Below are 18,514 nucleotides of genomic sequence, written 5' to 3' on the forward strand. Positions count from 1 at the left end.
GATTCAAACCAGCAACCTTCCAGTCACAGGCATCGAGACAGGTGACAGTGACCATGCCACTGCCTTGTGGTGAGAGCGCAGGGTCTCACTGCTGCCCAAGTAACCTCATGGGTCTGGTGGAAAGGTCAAAAGGGCAGTGTTAGTCTGGGACTGGAAAACAGACAAAAGCTGGGGGTGGAGGGTTAGGTGGGGGCTCAGACTTTAGCCTTGTTACACTCAGAGGCCTGTTTATTTGGTTGTCTAGGTACAGCTTCAAGCTTTTGCTCTACCCTTCACTGTTTGCTGGACCAGGAAACTTTAATATGGAACCAATTACTTTTTTTAGCTGAAAACTTTGGCACGCTGAAATATGAGATATTAAGATGAAACAGAAAGACACATCAGCCTGCTGTTTGCTGCTGAGGGATGTAAGAGGAACTTATTTACAAATCAAAAATGTTTCATTTTCATTGGGAACTTTCTCCTTTTATTTTTAAACGTAATTCTTTTCATTACAGTGTATTCGTTTATATTTTATCGGTTTTAATGACCGATTTAACACCCTATTTTTTTTTTTATCATGCACATGCACTTGCAATGCATCTGTTACAGTGCCACAGACACTCAAGTCTCCTTAAACTGAGAGAAAAAGAGTAAATTCAGGGCCCTCAGGACTTAAGGAACATGTATCTTTACAAAGCCAGTTGGACAATGCATACGACACATTTCATTGGGTATTTTAAGAGTGTGCATTTATACTGTAGTGCAGTGTTTTCCCAACCTGGTCCTGGGGGACCCATAGACAATCCCATGTTTTTGCTCCCTCCAAGCTCATGGTAGCAAAAAACATGGACTGTCTGGGGGCCCCTGAGGGCCGGGTTAGGAAACACTGCAGTAGTGAGTGCTTTTGTCAAGATCTTGGCCCAATAAGTGCAGCTATATTGTTGTGGATAAGCTGACACAGTAGACCAGTGTTTCCCGACTCGGGAAAGCCCCCAGACAGTCCACATTTTTTATTACCAGGAGCTGAGGTAAGGGGGTGTGCACTGATTACACCATGTTGCCGCATCCACCACACAACAAACCACCTCAGGGATGAAAACCTGAGTGCAGCCAAGCAGCAGGTGATACTTCAGCACCAAACCAGCCATGAATGGACCAGTGTGAGTACTTTTTCCCGGTAGCAGGAGTGCCAATCCTCAAATTTCCCCGTAAGTTGCAGGGTGTAGGGCTGGATGTAGATTAACGTCATACCCAGGAAGAAGCGATTGCAGGTTAACGGCCTTGCTCAAGGACCCAACAGAGGATGATCACTCCTGACATTCATACCAGTGACTTTCCAATTTTTTTGCACAGATTCCTAGTCTCAGAGCCACCACTCCTCTGACCAGGAGCAGACAGGGAGCAAAAACATGCACTGTCTGTGTTTGGAAATACTGCATTAGACAGCATGTCTCGAATGGCAGTGCATGCGAGTAACCAGTGGTAACATGCAGAACCGCATGGGGGAACGGGGACAGCTACACGCTGCAGTTTAAATGAAGATGTGTGACGTTACCGTGTTTTCTCAGGGGTGAACATTTTGGGAATGGCTGTACTATGCATGTCCAGTTCCAGTTGAGCAGGTGGTCTTTTGCTGTATACTTACCAGCGATCTGGTTGGCTCTGCCAGAGCCTCTTCACCCCCCCCCCCCCCCACCCTAAATCGTTGTTTTAGCAGCTGTTGTCAGAGATGGGCTGTAATGAGACATTACCAGCCAGCAGCAGAGAACAGAGGCCCCAGTTACCATGCAGCACACCGGGGCATTCCCAGTGCTAAACCCGCGTTATCGACCAGCAAAGGGCGAGCAGCACTGCGCATCTGCCGTGACGTGCCCGAGCACTGAGTCCGTTCGGGGGAGCGATAAATTTACATGCATGGAGACGAAGGTCAACTTTGTCCCAGTGAACATGCAGCTGTGGGAGGCCAGCAAGTTTGCAGTTTTTGCTTTTGTCTGCCAAATGAAACACTGGCCCTGCGTCACTGGCTCACTGGAGCTTCTCCTCCCAGTTTCTGCTTGGCTCTGTGTCACAACACCATTGTGACGTACAGGACGTGACGTGGGTATCAGGATACCAGGAAACGTGGCTTCTCTTTCTGCCTCTGAAATCCCACATCCGTGTCCTTTGTAAAAATTGCCTTACTCTAGCTACATTTGTACGGTCATACAGTTTAAATGTAATTTTGATTTTGAATCACTTTTGCTGGGTGATTACAGGCCATCAAACATCCCAGCAAAGACATACCAAGGCAAAGGTTACAAAAACTACTAATGATATGAGAAAACATTTCCTGAAAGAAAATTCTATGCAATCACTCATCTTGCAGATGTGTGAACAGCAAAAAGTACCAGTTTGGTGCATAGATAAAATTCTAACACCTCAATATTATCACAGCACAGGCAGGAGCTGAGCACTGTAGGAATGCAAGTGGTATGATCTGCCCTGTAGCCTCGTCCTGATTTACAATTTTGCATGCTGGAAAAGAGTCCTGCATCTCCAAATGAGTCTCTACAACTTTCAATGGCTCACGTGATCAAAAACTTTATTCTTTGGATTTTGCCCCCCCCCCCCCCCCCCGAAAACCCACAATCACCAAAAACACAAAAATAGTTGTAGTAAATAATTTATTTTGTTTAAGAAAAAAACACACGTGTTTTGTTGCACATTCATTTGTTATATATTAATCTTCGTTTTTTTAAATTACAAAACGTTACAATAAAATAATTCTTCCACTGTAAAATATCCTTAACCCACTTTTTGGGCAATACAAATCTGTTGTGCTGCACAACTACTAAGTATAAGCATGTTTTTAAAGCATTAATTGCAAGAGAATCTGCATACTATGTAAAACAATTTGACAACAAAGCACAGTTCATTTCATCCTTCTGCATCTTTATAGCATGTTGTTCGTCAGTCCACTTTAATGGGTGCTTTCGGACCCAGCAGCCTGCGTAAAGCCACCACGTAACAAGCAGAGTGTCAGTTTTCCCCCTGCGAGGAATCGAAACTGCACGTCGGCTCCCACGCTACTGCCGCCCTCGGCCGCTCCGCCAGCCCCCGTCCTTTGAAGGTAACAGCTCCGATACTCCGATACGGCTCACTTTCCCAACCCCCCCGGTTTCGCCATTGTTCCGTTTGGCGGAGGAAGAGCGTGTTGTCCCTTAGATCTCTCTCTCTCCTTCCATCACCATGCTCCGTAGCCGGAGATGCCCGGGCGTCCGAGTACTGCTGCAGTTACTGTGGCATGCCTTCCTTTTGAACGCCTTTCTCTTTCCTAAAGAATGACGACTTCGGTTTTCTGGTATCACCTTCACACGCCACTGGCGGCTTCAGTCAGCGCTCCTGCAGGCTCAGGTAAGGTATCCACTGGTTTTTGCGACGACTCTCCTGGCAGTAGGTGCCCACTTCCTTCAGCGCCTGGCATTTCAGCGTGTCGACGTGAGGACTCTGGAGAACATCGCATAAAGGAGTTAGAAATCTCATTTTCAGTGTGCCAGGTTCACATATATTGCAATTACGCGAATTATAAAGAATAAGCATTGCACTCAAATGCATATATGCAGCAACCTGCAAAGACATCGCATCGCGAAGTGCGTGGTTAATAGAAAATGAGTCACCGTGGTGTGACTTACAGTGACTAGTATGCAGTGCATATCCTTCGGCTCGTTGGCGTTGCTGTCGGCAGCATTTGGCTCTCCGAGGACCTCTGCCAGCCGCCCCAAGCCGGAGACGCGCAAGATATTAATGTCGTTGTCGCAGCAAAAGGCTTGGATCAAAGTGAAGTGGATCTGCAGTGCGATGTCGTCCTCGTCCTCCTCATCAGTAGCGAGAACACACAACACCACGCTGTCCGGATCGCTAAACAAGAGAAATACATCGCGACGTTAATACTGCAACTAGAACGAGAATGCACACTTACTGCTTCAAAAATTAGCACGCGATAAAAAAAAGAATACATGATTAATACTTACACATTCATCAGCTTTGCAGATTCGTACACTCCAACGGTGAGGCAGCTCTGCCGCTGAGCGGCTACCAGCAATTCCTCCAATGCTTGACCCACGTTTTCCATTCTTAAAAAGAAAAAACTTTGATTAAAAACAGTTCGATTTTTAATGCCAGTGTATGATCAGTAATTGCTAACGCTTGTCATGTAATACAAAATTCTGTGCAGAAGCTAGTTAATATGCACGTAATAATTTACAGCCCAATTGCACCGGTACATACGAGAAAGATTTGCCGGAATACGGTTAGTACTCACTTTTTCTCAGTGATATTGCATCCAACGACTTCTTCCAGAGTCATGTTGAAGTGAAATATAATCCACAGATTGTAGGATAAACTCCAAAAGGTAAATTCCCGGATCGGCACGAAGTCTTCTAAGCGCCGTCTGCAAAATGTGTAATCCACGTAATTTCCTTGCTGGCTTTCAACGTTTGCGATTCCAAAGCTCGGCAGCAGTTGTACTCCTCGGTATCGCTCAGAGTAAGTTGCTATTCAGCAGCGTTTCAGCAAATGTACCGAACAAGCCGCGTCGGCTTATTTTATTCACTTCGGGAGGCTGGGCGTGACTTCTATGTCTGCATACGTCTCATTGGTTTGCGCTTTCAATGGACTTCCCACCATCCGCTGCGATTGGTTGCCTGCGTTAACGCATCTCCGGCTCTCACGTGGGCCGTTTTGGAGAATCCCCCTTCGAGCCCCAACTCAACCTTCTCTTTCTCATAACACACAATCTGTTTATCTACATTCCTCTGGTGTATTACTCAGATTTGATAGAGACACCAGGAAAATAAAGGTCAAATTCGTTTTTCAATGTGTGTACAATTTAAATTACTTTACGATAACGTGCCACGATATTCGTTACATAATCGTAAAAAATATCATATCATAAAATCATGTGTTAATATTCTAATAATTGCAAATTAATTGATTGCAAACTTTACTTTGCATGCTTACAGCAAATGCCTTTGCAAACACGCATTCTTTGCAATTAGAGGGGATGGTTGCAATGACTTGGGTTTGTATTATGCGAGCACCTGACTATCCTCGTGTTTTTCCAGGGACAAGTACACCCATGTATTGATATTGTGTAACTAAGAAACTAAAAATATGCTCGCGAATGTTATCCACCTCAGCAATACCTCTATCGCCTCGCTTCCTTCGCTTGTAGGTTCTCAAATGTTTTTGCTTCTCGAATCCAACCGAACGCCAGTAACTTTCACCTCGAACTTTCATCGCTCTAGTCTAATTCTACCGCGTCCAATTATAGCTGTCTGCAGTCATAGGATCAGAGCTGTTTACAAAAAGACAGAAGAGAGTCATCTTATATTATCCACGTTACTAAATCGGGATATCTCGACTTGTGGTATATTATGTTTAGTGTTTGGAAACATTGAAAATTCCACGCAGCATTGCAAATACTGCAACAAATCTGTGCACATCTCTCATATTTGATAGATTTGTAATATTTTTTCGTTTCTATATTTTATAGATTTCTGTAAAAATGACAAAAGTCAAAATCTGTTATTTGTTGACTGATTTTCAATGCGGAGAAATCAGTGTGCAAAAACGTAAACGTTATTTTGTTAATAGGTCGCGTGATGTTTTGCGTTCAGGTCTCGTACCCAGTCACCCCGAAAGCAGCCGTTTATTATGCACAATACTGAAGTCGCCACACAGTGGAGCACGTCCGTCATTACAGGGGACAAAACATGTTGCAACATGCTGCAATGTTTCAGGTTATCTGAGACCACTTAAGTCACCCTTACTCTGAGTCAATTAATCATCCTGTTTATCTCAGTAAAATATATTAATTTAGTGCGGACATCAGTAACTTGTACAGTTCAACATGACACAGCCGTTTTGCATTTCGTTTACTATATAATGAAAATGCAGGTCAACAAAGCAATATTGATTTAATGATTGAAAAAAAAAATTTTGCCTATACATTCTCGAAAAAACGGCCGAATGTTTGATGGCGAATAAAATATTTTAATCGTAACCATATTTGTATTATGAGCGACTGCCATCTAGCGTTGACGCAACAAACTTTTTGGTTATGTGGTAGAACGGTTGCATTGTAACATTTTTTATACCTTTCGATTGTTCAAATCATAAATAAAAATATTTTATTTCCATATAATTTCAGATCTTTCGTTAAGTGATTTATATTACTTCCCCATTTTTTCACTGAGATGGATTAATAAACGTGGGGATTTGTGTGCATCCGATATTTCATTAATTCAAGGAGAATGCAAAGTACATTACTCCAGCAACTGTATAATAACAATACGCCACGATGATTCAGACGAGTCAATCAAACCTATTAATTGTCCTGTGCACAAAGGAGCCCAAATGCGTTGATCTAACACGGCTAAAAGGGCGATAAAGAAGAAATTAAGTTCTCCCTAGAAAAGAAGACTGTCAAACAAAAGTGTGTACAGCAAAGCAATCAGTATGCATTATTCCAAATTTTGATTAATGCCTTTCCTTTTCTTCTTTGATTATAATCCATTTACTTTTTTAATTGGGCGTTGAACCGCTGAAGCGGCCCATGCATTCTCGGGAAGTTATACACCGTGTTTGTTGTTTTAGTTTAGTTTAAGATTCCGGGTACAAAGATTTCCCCCCAAGAAGAGGGAGTTTTATTAAATCGTAGGACAAAAAAAGTACAACTCGATTCTGTGTAGGCAGTGATTCACAGCAATGAGTAAGTCATTTCAGTGTAGCATGAAAACACCAGGGGAGTCATTTCACATCATACGTAATTACTCATACGGAAACCCCTTCATGCCGACGCTGACCATTGGGCAGTAATTAGACTTGTAAATATCTATCTATATATATATATAAACACACACACACACACACACACACACACACACACACACACACGGGTGCACAAGCAATTGGAAACATGCAATTTCACCTCGCAGGATGGGAAACTAACCTTATATTTCTTGCTGGTTTGAGAAAAGGAGAAATGTATTTCAGATAATACTCCACGGGGGTTGGGAATGCCGTGGACTGGAGTTACTAGTGCACAAGTGTCCCCGTTGATTTTAAATTTACGGTGATTTACGGTGAGCGGCAAAATATACTAAGCCCCCCTCCCAAAACAAAAAAAAACCGAGCTGCTTTTTGCCGGTCCGCCCTTGGTCAAACGAGTAATGCCCCCCCCCCCCCCCCCCCCCCCTGCATAACTAAAATTAATGATCTTTGCAGACACTTGATTCAAATACTAAGTGGTTATATCAGTATTAAATTCACTATTTTCATTAACCTGCAGTGCTTAAACTCCACAATCCCATGTACCAAATATTCAAGAGATGCACTTTTATCCACAGTTAATATTTGATACCGTTGATCCTCCTTTCCCCTGCCTTACCGTAACTTGCGATCGTTCCCTGTCCCGCCCAGCATGTGACTATGGTGCGAATTAGTTTTTTTTTTTAGCTATCTGCATGTGACCCATGCTGAATACACAGAAGGAAAGACAGACCAGGAAATGTACTCTGGTCATTTAGTAATGATCATGCCTGGTACATTTACAGACAGCTCTACTCAGGTGCTGAATTTATCGCCCTGGCCTGTGGGGGTCAAAGCCAGCATTTAACTGGGAGAATACACACAGCGGAGAATACACAGCCTCTCACGTCTCCTTTCACGGGGAATGGCACGTCAAGGAAGCAACAGCGAAACACTAATTTGCACTTCCATCGTCCTTTTACTAATATACTTTTAAAAATAATCTAAGGGCGCTGTGTTCTTCCATCTCAAAAGATTCTTTGCCTGAGACATTAAAGCCAATGTGACAAAGCTCAGTAATTTCTCTTCAGATTTATTAAGCATATTATTTACATATAAAATATATAAAATGCATACAGTAGAGGCCAATTTTTGCAATATGCTTTATCGTGAAAGAAATACTATTCTGAAAATCTAGAAGAAAAATATGAACTATTCAGTAGAATTTAATTTAATGAATAATACCAGATCATCCATGCAACACGATAACATACATTTTTGTTTACACAAAAGCAATGCAGCCGTCTGCCCTGTATAGTACTCAGGGCTCAGTAATATAGCAGAAATACAGAAATACATGTATTTACAGACTCAGTGATTTGTACTGTAGCCTCACGCCTCCTGAAATTAAATGATGCTTTATTTGCCATTTGCAGGAGTAGAGGTACATTGGAAGGCTTCTTTCGCATAGCCTGCCCTCTCGCTCCCCTTTGAGACACACACAGACACACACAGACACACACAGACACACACAGACACACACAGACACACACAGACACACACACACATACGTGCAACTGAGAGTGAAGCTTGAGATCTGAGTACAGGGTCAGGTAATTTATTCAGGATTCCTAGAGCATTTCAAGGACCCAACAGAGATGTGATAGTTCTGTCAAGGTGGGGGGAGCCACCAGCAAGCTTCTGCTCGAACCACAGGGGCTTAACCCACTGAGTCACATACCCCCCCCCCCCCCCCCCCCCCGGGTTAGGGGTATCCTCCCATTATATAAAAACATGCCACCATGCAAATTGAGGTCACTGAATTGGCCTTAGTATGTCAGTTTGTGCCAGGAGATGGAGTGGAATCCTAACCAGGGCATTGCCTGTCTGCCCACTAGCTTTGCTGTTCCTCCTTGAAAAATTCCAACCACTTGACAGGGTTGCAAAGGCAGCATCAGGAGCGAGACAGAATGCACCCTGCACCAATGCCAGTTCATCGCATATCACACACACTCAGATATATGAATTAATGTTACATTTATATAGCACCTTTCAAGACACCCAAAGCGCTTTACAGGACTTATGGGGAGACACTTCAACCACCACCACGGTATAGCACCCATCTGGATGGTGCAACAGCAGCCATTCTGCATAAATACATTTGGATGTATTTTGACTGTGGGAAGAAACCATATCACGGCAAAAACATGCAAACTTACACAAAGGTAAGGTAAAATTCGAGCACCCAACCAAGGAGTTATTAGGTAACAGTACTATCCATTGTCACATTGATAATGAGAATACTAAAATATTTGTTATCGTGCATACACCGTGAAGCATTTTTTTTTTAAATTTAAGAGTTTATTTAAAAACTGATAAGGGAGTATCGCACGTCTAATGCGACACACAGAGACCATTTTAGGCTTCCAGTAGGCGGCGCGTGACATTACAAATGACGGTGAGGAAGCACGTCAGGTCACGTGTCTGAAGGCGCGCTCGCGGGAATTTGAGACGTACGTGCGTGCGGGTGCCCGGCTCACCGGCGGAAGATGCCCAGGGATGGCCGAGTGCTGTCGGGATATCGTCTATCGGGCGAATGACGGCGAAGTGAGTCACGACTGCCCTCTGCGCCTTGTCAGAACCGGTGGTTAGGGCAACGTTATACAATCGTAAAGCGCTCTAAATCTCCTTTCGTTGCACGTTTCATTGACGTTCGCCCTGTAATAAGGTTGTTCCCGTAATGCATAATTAAACCCAAATCCCAATGCAGCTGAAGATGTCGGCGGCGGTGGCAGGGGATGATGCAGCCTTAGTGAAGGCTTATGACAAGGCGATCACATCCTTCCAGGTAAAGCTGGTCACGGCTCAGCATTTCAGGAGCAGTGTTCTAATGCTGTTAGCTGAACACGTAATTAAAACATAACAAACATTTGAAAATGTACTATGCACTTAAACATTGTTAGTAGGGGTATCATCAAGTTAGTACCGATCATTAACAAATAGCAAATCGGCAAACGTCAGGTGTATTACGATTGTAGTCCACCGTTGCTACTCCATGTTATTTTTTGTATTCTAAGGAAATTGTTCGATTTCGTTTTTTAGATGGCAGATAAATGGATAAATGAAGCATCAGTTGGCTACTTGTATGTTAGTTTATTTAATTTACTAGTATTTTAGTTTTTAGTGTTGTCGCATGTGCGTTCCATTGCTTGTGAGCTACTAGGGTCCCATAGCTTTCGTTTTTGTTGATGAATGGAGGTCTTCTTTTTTGTAAGGGTTCAGACTGTGAGGAAGAAGTTCAAGTGCCGACCGACGAGCAGGAAGGGTCACTGAAAGCTGCGGGACACAGCGAGGAACCTGATGATGGCACTGTGTCCATACAGGTAGATCATGAGGGGAGGGTTTAAAATGCTTATCAGCAGGCAAATTTTAAAGCTCTCTAAAGCAATTTTGTTGTTGCATGTGCAATGCAGTCAGGCTTTGTAATGAAATAATCTATAAATTAGATTGTTATTGGTATGGGTTTAAGCTGGGCTTCAGCCAGCAGTTTCAGGTAGCAGTTAAATCGATGTTTCTCCTTGCAGGACTGGGGTGTGGGATCCCGTTGTCGTGCATGCTGGTCTGTGGATGGCCTGGTCTATCCCGCCGTGTTGGTCTGGGTTGAGGGCCCGCGGGGCAGGGTGAAGTTTGACGGCTATGGAAACGAGGAGGAGCTTGAGCTGTCGATGCTGCTGCCTGGGGAGCCTGAACTGGTGGGTCAGCTTCTTTTTTTCGGGTCATAGATCAGGCCTGGGATCTTCATTTGGGTCTGTCCAGTGCCACACTTACTTTGCACGTAGGGTCTCTGCTGCCCCCTTATGGTGACTGTTCATATTTCTTCTTCTAAATTGCCACTACAATCCTAGTGGACAGTAGGGTCCCAGTGCCGGGTGGTGTGGTCCGGAGACGGCTTAGTGTACCCTGCGGTGCTGATCTCCATAAATGGGGACCGAGGGCGGGTGCGATTTGATGGCTACGGAAATGAGGAGGAACTGGAGCTGAGTGCCCTGCTGCCCCCAGGAGAACCGGAGCCGAGTGACAGTGCTGCAACCCAGGCGAGATGCCGCCGCCTGGCCATGTCCAGCAGGCTGACGGTGCCTCTGCACTGCCTGCTCTTACGTTTCTTTTCTGTGTTGCTTCTGTTCCTAAACTTCTGTCCTGTGTGTCCAGGCTCTGAAAAGGAGCCCAGATGGTGGCAGTAGCAGCTCCGACTGCAAAAATAAGGAGAAACAGAAGATAAGTGTCGACAGAGAGGGTCTGTACAGCCTGGGCTCCAGCTGCGTCACTGTGAGCATCATCAGAGCCTCCCACTGCTGCACTGCCCCTCTTCCCCTCAACACTGCCTTTGTACAGCTGTCAGTAAGATAGATTTTCCACTGCGATCCAGCTGTGAACAGCAGTTGACTGTCTGCTGCTGCGGGAGATTTTATTAAGGTCATTTTGATGAGGATAGCTTACATTCACATAAATATTGGTGGAAAAGATTTGGTTCTTTAAACATGTGCAGTGGTTTTAGACGTATGCAAAAGTAAAACATTTTAAGTAGCAGGCTGCGTTTAATATATGCTATTGAAACCAAGCGAAACGGCGGAATAAGGAAATCATGGAGAATTGTAGCATTACACTGTTCGTAATTATTATTTTTGCATATTTTCTTTGTGTTGTAGGTATTTATCTTCCGTGTGATAAAATGATAAAATTACCTGTGTTTGATTTATCAGGGTACTGGTGAAGATAGCAGTAATTACTATACGAGGAGTAAAAAAGAGCGGAGAAGCACAAAGATGACAGGCAGCTGGAGAGGCAGACCCGCAGGAAGCTGCCCCACATCAGCTCACCCTTTTCCCAGCTTTCCTTCTGTGCCAGCAGCCAATGAGAGCTCAGAGGTCAGACAGCCGTGCCAGGCGCCCATAGCCCTGCTTACATGTCATCATACAGTATGAATGAATAATTTCCCTTCTCTGCAACCCACCCTATTTAAACTTGTGCCTGACAAATCTAAAGTGCCAAGACTCCTGCAGTTTTTTTGGAATAACGTAACCTTTGATGTAATATTCTATATGTGTCTAGCCGCCTGGAAGTAATTCAGCCAATGGACTAATTAAGGAACAGCAGGAGGAATAACCTTCATCCATTTGAGCATATTTCATACTATTTATTCAGTACAGAGTCACTGTGACCATGGAGTCCAAGCCAGTATCATAGGGCACTAGAGAGTGGAGACTATGGCTGCAAAAAACCCAATTGTTTTAATAATTAATCATGTGATCAGCCAGTCAACTAATTGATTAGTTGGGCCAAAACACAGGAGCAGCACCCGAAATTGCACACTTCCACACTAAATAGTGTGCCGAAATAGTACACAAAACATAATAGTGTGTCCAAAATCATAGTGTCCGTCGCACAAAAGTGCACAAAAAGTTTCTGGATGGCACCCTACATCGAGTCAAAATCCAAAGTGCCTGAACACTATACCTTATTCAATCCCACAATCCTAGACGCGAATTCTGGGGAAGTCAGCAATGAACTTGAACATGCTGGGCGAAGGTAATGGTGGTTTTAAGTGTGAGTGCAATTCTTAATATGGAAACTCAGATGATCATAAAGTATTGATAGACGTATGGAACATATTGATAATTGTACACGGTTTGTTTGGTACTTGTTGTTATGCGTCTGGCGTTAAAAGTTAAAGTCCAGCAGTTGAAAGGTGGTGTAGCGAATCCGGAAAGTGTACGAAGTTTTGTACTTTCGTGCTAAGTGACTTGCTGTAGCCTGTACTTTTCCCTCATTTACGTGCTTAGTGTGTAGTGAGTGATTTCGGATGCAGCCAGTGTTCAATGAAAAGTGCAAATTCATTATTAAAAAAAAAACATCAAGGTATTTTTAAATCGTAGTTGTTATAAAAACTTTGCACAGTTAAATATAAAACATAAAATAAAATATGGTTTTGGGTTCACAGTTTGGTGCAGTTTCGGTACAGCAGGGAAACAATTTGTTGAAATAGTTTATTATGTATATTTAAAACTGCCAACACAATTCAGAACAGTTATAATCCAAACATAAGGCCATGTGTCTGTTGGTGCATCTAAATCGCAAAACCTAAAAGATCCTCATTTGCACACTTACATGAATATGTAAAATAAATAAGAATTCAAAAATAAGTACATCATAATTGTTATGATGAACTAAACCCTGTGTTCTGTGCTACCCAGGATGGTTACATATCTGTAACGATAACTAATCCTGCAGTCTTAGTTGTTATTTTATCATCTTTTTTTTTTATTATTCCAGTCTGAATCTCCTTAGATATCACTGGGAGACTGCCCCGTGACCCTGAATAGGACAAACGGGTACAGACAATGTATGGATGGATGGAATATTAACACACTTTTAACAAGGCAACATTCTTAAAGCAGTATGTTCCAAAATGGAGATCGTTTTGGCTTTGTGGCGACGTTATTCATCAAGTGGGAGGAATTTAGAACCTTCAGAAGGTTCACTGCTGTAGGTGCTGATACACCCAACTATAAGCCAGAGTGAATGCTCCGCTTTCTTTATTTCTGGCTGAACGATCAGTCAAGCTTTACTAGATTCCCGCCCAGTGTGTAGCCATGTGTGCCATGCTGCCTGGTTGGGCTCCCGGTCCGCCTCTGACCCAGGATGCTGTAAATGGTTAGATCACAGATGGAGGCAAGTTTTGGTTTGAAATGTAAAATTTGTTTCTCTACAGGGGTTTTTGCCTCTCGTCCCGCCGCCACCTCCCTTTTGCACCTTGCCCACCAGAGCGGGGGCTGATGGAGGCATCGCTGGCCTGGACCAGGAAGTGGCTCATCTGTCCAGCATGCTGCTGTCTTGGTACCTCTGCGGGTACCACACCGGCTACTACATGGTCAGGAACCCACATCCCCTGCCTTGAATTTTTGAGCCCCATTAAGCTGTAAATAGATATTTTGATGTTTGCGCGAGAGTCAAAGTGCTACAAACGTTGATCTTAAAATCGGCTCTATCAGTCAAATTTGTCTGCCGTCAGTGTAGATATGCTTGCGTGGGTGTTATACACAGAAACCTCCATTTTGTGTTTGCCAGGCCAAACAACGCACAAAAGCTAACGCAGTGACAGACACGAAGAAACCTAAGCACGGCTACAAGTGTGAGAAGCCTTAAGAGGTACCTTTCCTCGAAAATTCTTACTAAATGAGTGTTTGTGAGATGGAGAAATCACCTTCTGTCTCTGTATTTTAACAGCGTTTCTTCTGACGATATGAGGACTTCGAGACAAAGTGAGGTTTAAGTCAGTGCCAAGTTTGTCAGTGCTAAATGCCGTCTGTGGTTTTCCATTCTTGGCCCTAAAACGGACAAATGGATGGACGAGCGACAGACAAGTCCTTTTTGGTTGTGTTGGGTGAAGTTTGTCTTAAACTGAGTGGAGAGGATTTCCTGACCTCACTGCTTATCTGCTGTCTAGCGTGCGCCTGGTTCCTCTGCGTAAGCTTGTAATTGTACCTTTTGAGGTACAGAAATTAACTCTGAGAAACATCCCGAAGGTACAAACAGCATTGATGTTCCATCATTGGTACAGAAATGATCCTCAGAGTCCATTTCTGTACCTAAAAAGGTACAATTACCTACAGCTAAGGGTACAATCAGCGGACCTTTGACAGTACAGACCCAGTGACAAGCAAGGGTACAAATTTTTCACCCTTTTCTGAGTGCTTTCAGTTTCTCATTCCTTATTATAAAATTGAAACGATGGAAAGAAAGACAGAAACTGGCATTTGCAGTGACACCTTTCCAATAAAAAAGTTTAAAATGAGAAATGTTAAACGTCGAAGTCTGTTTTCCTACAGGTAAGCTGCCCGATCATTTCAGAGTAACGGACAAAGGAGGTGTATGTAGGTGTGAGGCTCATTTTTTTGTGGCCATTCTTGTGAGGAGCATCAATCCCATCCCAGACTGGCATCCCACTGGAGTGGGACTCGGGTGTGCGATATCTGAGTTTATGCTGTGTTTGAAAGATGAAGCATTAACATTTAAATCTGTGGAATTTAATGAAAACTATATTATACATTCTTTCTGAATCCATTTAAAATAGACTGCCAGCGTTGTCCCTCTACAAGTCGCCTCGTCTATTTTTCCTTCGTGTCCCCATTTTGTTCCTCGTTCCTACCCTCTGGCTGCGATGCTTGAAGAATCAGTATTAGACACTGAGTATCTAATGTCCTGGCAGTGGTCGAATCTGCCCTAGGCATTCCTAGGTTTGGTGGAAATCAGTCTGGAATCTATTACCAGTCTCCTGCTAAAGTTGTAGATGTTTCTGAGAACTGTTCCTACATTGGGAGGGGGGGGGTTGATTTTAAAAGAAAAATGATTAATAGTGGGTCAGGTGGGATGGAATCTAATAGAAATGTCTGTCTGTCAGGAGGTGACGCTCTGTAAGTGACGCAGAAAGGCAGCAAGGTTAACATTGAGAGATTGGAACAAGATACTGGTCACCATGTAGGGTTAGGTACACAAACGGCAAACGGATATGAGCACGGAAATGAATGCGATTGTGTTTTAGCCAGAAAGTTATTCATCTTTTTTTTTTTTTTTTTTTTTTTTTGCGAAATGTTGAATCTTTAAATCACCTGTGATATAAAGATATCAACAGTCATTCACACTTTAACAGGCCTATATAATTACCTTTCAATGTAAAAATTTTCGTCAGCTAGAAATTAATTCAGGGCGGGTAAACACTAATCCTACCACTAATTCATATGGACGATTAATCAGTCAAGGTGTGTTTTTTAAGAACAGCCAAAGAAATCACCGCAATCTGGGACTGTGAAGATTTTCTGATAATCCGTCAATAGATACCGATCGTTTCTCAACCGTGATGAATCTTTGACTTTAAAATCTTATTTAAATAGTTTTAATTTCCCCGGCATCTATTAACGTGTATTTGATTTGGTCTGACAGAATCAAGTACTTTGTCAGGGTCGGGGGAAAAAAGTTTTAAATAACTATAACTATTATCTTGGGGGGAAATTAAGTTGAAATTTTCATCGAAACGGAAGTCAATATTATGTTCATGGGAAGATTGCATTTTTAACCCCTACATAAAACTAACACAGCTTGGTTTTGAGAACTGAACTTGTATTTGGCCTTAGAAAGCAGGTCACCAGTGATAAATCAACATTATTAATATTGAATCGGCTGATGTCAGTACCTACAGTATAAAATGGATTTCTTCAGGGTCGGGGCAATGAGCTGAGGGAAGAGTCCGCGCTACGACCCTTCTTCTCGTGGGTTCAGCGTTTGTTAGCACCATGGTCATCGGACGGCTCAGACTTCTGGGTGTCATCAGCTCCCTTCTTTTTCTTCTGGTTAATTGTGACGAGTCGCTGGAAATGCGCTCCCCGGAGAACCCGGACAAGACTCAAGAAGAGAAAGAGCTGGTAAACATGCCTGCTATCGTAATATTAATTACAGCAATATGGTGCACTTTCGGGTTGTATTTATATGTTTCAATGTAGTCACTGACGGAAGTTTTTGCATTCTCTTGACAGTAAAGCCGTTTTATCCGTGGTTATATTTTATTTATATTTACCTCAGAAAAACAAACTATTAAATAAGATTCTACGCGGAGCTACTTTTTGGAAATTGCATGCGGAATTATCTCGCAAAATTGTTAAAGTGCATCGCATTTCTGTAGATTGAAGCTTTGCAGGAAGTCCTAGAAAAACTGAAGAATAAGCGACTGCCGTCAGCCGAGAAGAAATTAGGCTGGGTTCCATCGGTAAGGCTCTCATGCAAAATAAAATGCTTACTTTCTCTAGCTAAAATGTATCGAGTTTGTCTCTATTTTAAAATTATTGTACACTTTAAAAAGAACACACTATGACATATGATTATGTTTAATGGGGATGCTCCCAACACTATTTGAAGATTATAGATGTTTGTATTGACCTGTCATCGTTACTTGGGCAAGCGCTAAGTGCTGTTGTCGCCGTACCCAGTGCGATGCAGGCGAGCAGTGTGCAGTGCGCAAGGGTGCGAGGATCGGGAAGCTGTGCAACTGTCCGCGAGGGACCTCCTGCAACTTCTCCATCTTGAAGTGCTTGTAGAAAAAATAATACAGAAACAATAAACTGGGTTTGTTTACTCTATTGTGCATTGCAGTAAATTAAAACATATCGTTGTCATTTATTCCCTTTCTGGGGCATCTGATGTTAAATTGTCTGAATACCTTCAAACAGATTTCATCGTTGGAAGTCGATTCAGGATCAACATTTGTAGCGCTGTGAATTTTGTACCAATATCAAAACACTCTATTTACAGCTTACGGGGGCTAAGCTCACTTAAATGACCCTTTATGGAATATATTGTTAGTGGCTTAGCGTAAGTTCATGAGCTACACCTCATTTCAGCATGCCTCAGGTTACAGATGCATGCTTTATATGGCAGTATAAGACTCCCCGTCTATGCTTGTATAATCGCACAGGTAATTTTTAGGCATGTCGCCCTAATTTGTCACTGTCTCCCAAATTCATTCTCCCTTTTATGTTCCCCGCTTAATCGCAACACAAATTTATAATTTAATGCTTGCTTAGCTTATGTGTTATGTGAAATATCACGTCATTTTAGAATATGGTAATTAGGGGGTATATATATATATATATATCCTTCCTTTGCAGAAAAAAAGGTTGCGGAAAACTGTATTGTAAAGGTAGGTACTTTCAAGTTTGTTTATGTACATAATTTGCTATTTAATAAAAAAAGATGTTCCTGTTTTCTTCTGCCTAATCACAAATCACGTATCCACACTCAGCAGGATTAAAATACTGTCCGTTTTCTGCGGTCTCGTTCGTTTGTACGACATCCCATCATTTGTTTGTTTTCTACAAAGTTTAATAAATAGCACATATAAGAAACTGACATTCGATTAACCCATTAGTGTTAATGCATATATAATATAGATCTCGCTATTCATTATTCATAACTAACGGAAATGAAAAATTTGAAATTCAGTTTCAATTTCTTAAATAATTTCCTTCTAGGGGCGGCATGGTGGTGCCTCACACCTCTGGGACCCGGGTTCAAATCTCCGCCTGGGTCACATGTGTGTGGAGTTTGCATGTTCTCCCCATGTCGTCGTGGGGTTTCTTCCGGGTACTCCGGTTTCCCCCCACAGTCCAAAAACATGCTGAGGCTAATTGGACTTGCTAAATTGCCCGTAGGTGTGCATGTGTGAGTGAATGGTGTGTGAGTGTGCCCTGCGATGGGCTGGCCCCCCATCCTGGGTTGTTCCCTGCCTCGTGCCCATTGCTTCCGGGATAGGCTCCGGACCACCCGCGACCCAGTAGGATAAGCGGTTAAGGAAATGGATGGATGGATGGAATTTCCTTCTAATGAAAATCAAACATATTTCAGTCAGTCATTTTTACAACGTAACATCAAACAAATGATTATATTTTGAATAATATGGAAAATGAGAATGAATCGGATTGTTTTGAAATCTTTTATGGTTCGTGCTTTCAGTAAATCCGCCACAGGGGGGCATTTGCGCAGTTCTGTTAAATTGTGATAAAAGTACGACATGATATTTTAAGATATTAATAAATAGTTTTATTATTTTTAAACGAAGTTAACACATAAATTTCACATATATGTAAATATATGCCAATCTAAAATACGAATTTGGTGAATTTAAGAAACTTAGATA

The 18,514-nt window shown here is 42.6% G+C and overlaps 3 protein-coding genes across 3 annotated transcripts; 2 read left to right on the forward strand and 1 right to left on the reverse strand.

Moving 5' to 3' along the window:
• Positions 1 to 2,628: 2,628 nt before the first annotated feature.
• Positions 2,629 to 4,553, reverse strand: LOC125708336 (growth arrest and DNA damage-inducible protein GADD45 beta-like). Its single transcript, XM_048975794.1, has 4 exons — positions 4,283 to 4,553; positions 3,993 to 4,094; positions 3,654 to 3,879; positions 2,629 to 3,468 (listed from the first exon to the last, which is right to left on the reverse strand). Exons 1-4 carry the CDS (start codon positions 4,324 to 4,326, stop codon positions 3,355 to 3,357), a joined length of 486 nt encoding a protein of 161 aa, XP_048831751.1. The 5' UTR covers positions 4,327 to 4,553; the 3' UTR covers positions 2,629 to 3,354.
• A 4,712-nt stretch (positions 4,554 to 9,265) lies between these two features.
• On the forward strand, positions 9,266 to 14,627 carry LOC125708324 (survival of motor neuron protein-like). The gene is made up of 10 exons (XM_048975775.1): positions 9,266 to 9,378; positions 9,542 to 9,619; positions 10,047 to 10,154; positions 10,356 to 10,523; positions 10,677 to 10,865; positions 10,981 to 11,097; positions 11,532 to 11,696; positions 13,541 to 13,699; positions 13,897 to 13,977; positions 14,056 to 14,627. Exons 1-9 carry the CDS (start codon positions 9,331 to 9,333, stop codon positions 13,972 to 13,974), a joined length of 1,110 nt encoding a protein of 369 aa, XP_048831732.1. The 5' UTR covers positions 9,266 to 9,330; the 3' UTR covers positions 13,975 to 13,977; positions 14,056 to 14,627.
• A 143-nt stretch (positions 14,628 to 14,770) lies between these two features.
• On the forward strand, positions 14,771 to 17,582 carry cart1 (cocaine- and amphetamine-regulated transcript 1). The gene is made up of 3 exons (XM_048975798.1): positions 14,771 to 16,247; positions 16,505 to 16,588; positions 16,809 to 17,582. The coding sequence occupies exons 1-3, from the start codon at positions 16,119 to 16,121 to the stop codon at positions 16,914 to 16,916; spliced, it is 321 nt and encodes a 106-aa protein (XP_048831755.1). The 5' UTR covers positions 14,771 to 16,118; the 3' UTR covers positions 16,917 to 17,582.
• Positions 17,583 to 18,514: the final 932 nt, after the last annotated feature.

The sequence above is a fragment of the Brienomyrus brachyistius genome, chromosome 15 (assembly GCF_023856365.1).
Source record: "Brienomyrus brachyistius isolate T26 chromosome 15, BBRACH_0.4, whole genome shotgun sequence".
NCBI classification, from domain to species: Eukaryota; Metazoa; Chordata; class Actinopteri; order Osteoglossiformes; family Mormyridae; genus Brienomyrus; species Brienomyrus brachyistius.

Excerpts from the sequence above, each read along its gene's own strand:
- cart1 (XM_048975798.1), top strand. The coding sequence starts at position 16,119 with ATGGTCATCGGACGGCTCAGACTTCTGGGTGTCATCAGCTCCCTTCTT. Across the intron at positions 16,248-16,504 it reads CTCAAGAAGAGAAAGAGCTG|ATTGAAGCTTTGCAGGAAGT; the intron begins GTAAACATGCCT and ends GCATTTCTGTAG. Across the intron at positions 16,589-16,808 it reads AATTAGGCTGGGTTCCATCG|TGCGATGCAGGCGAGCAGTG; the intron begins GTAAGGCTCTCA and ends CGCCGTACCCAG.
- LOC125708336 (XM_048975794.1), bottom strand. The coding sequence starts at position 4,326 with ATGACTCTGGAAGAAGTCGTTGGATGCAATATCACTGAGAAAAA. Across the intron at positions 3,880-3,992 it reads TCTGCAAAGCTGATGAATGT|CGATCCGGACAGCGTGGTGT; the intron begins GTAAGTATTAAT and ends TCTCTTGTTTAG. Across the intron at positions 3,469-3,653 it reads TGCACTGCATACTAGTCACT|AGTCCTCACGTCGACACGCT; the intron begins GTAAGTCACACC and ends GATGTTCTCCAG.
- LOC125708324 (XM_048975775.1), top strand. The coding sequence starts at position 9,331 with ATGGCCGAGTGCTGTCGGGATATCGTCTATCGGGCGAATGACGGCGAA. Across the intron at positions 11,098-11,531 it reads TGGGCTCCAGCTGCGTCACT|GGTACTGGTGAAGATAGCAG; the intron begins GTGAGCATCATC and ends TTGATTTATCAG. Across the intron at positions 11,697-13,540 it reads CAGCCAATGAGAGCTCAGAG|GGGTTTTTGCCTCTCGTCCC; the intron begins GTCAGACAGCCG and ends GTTTCTCTACAG.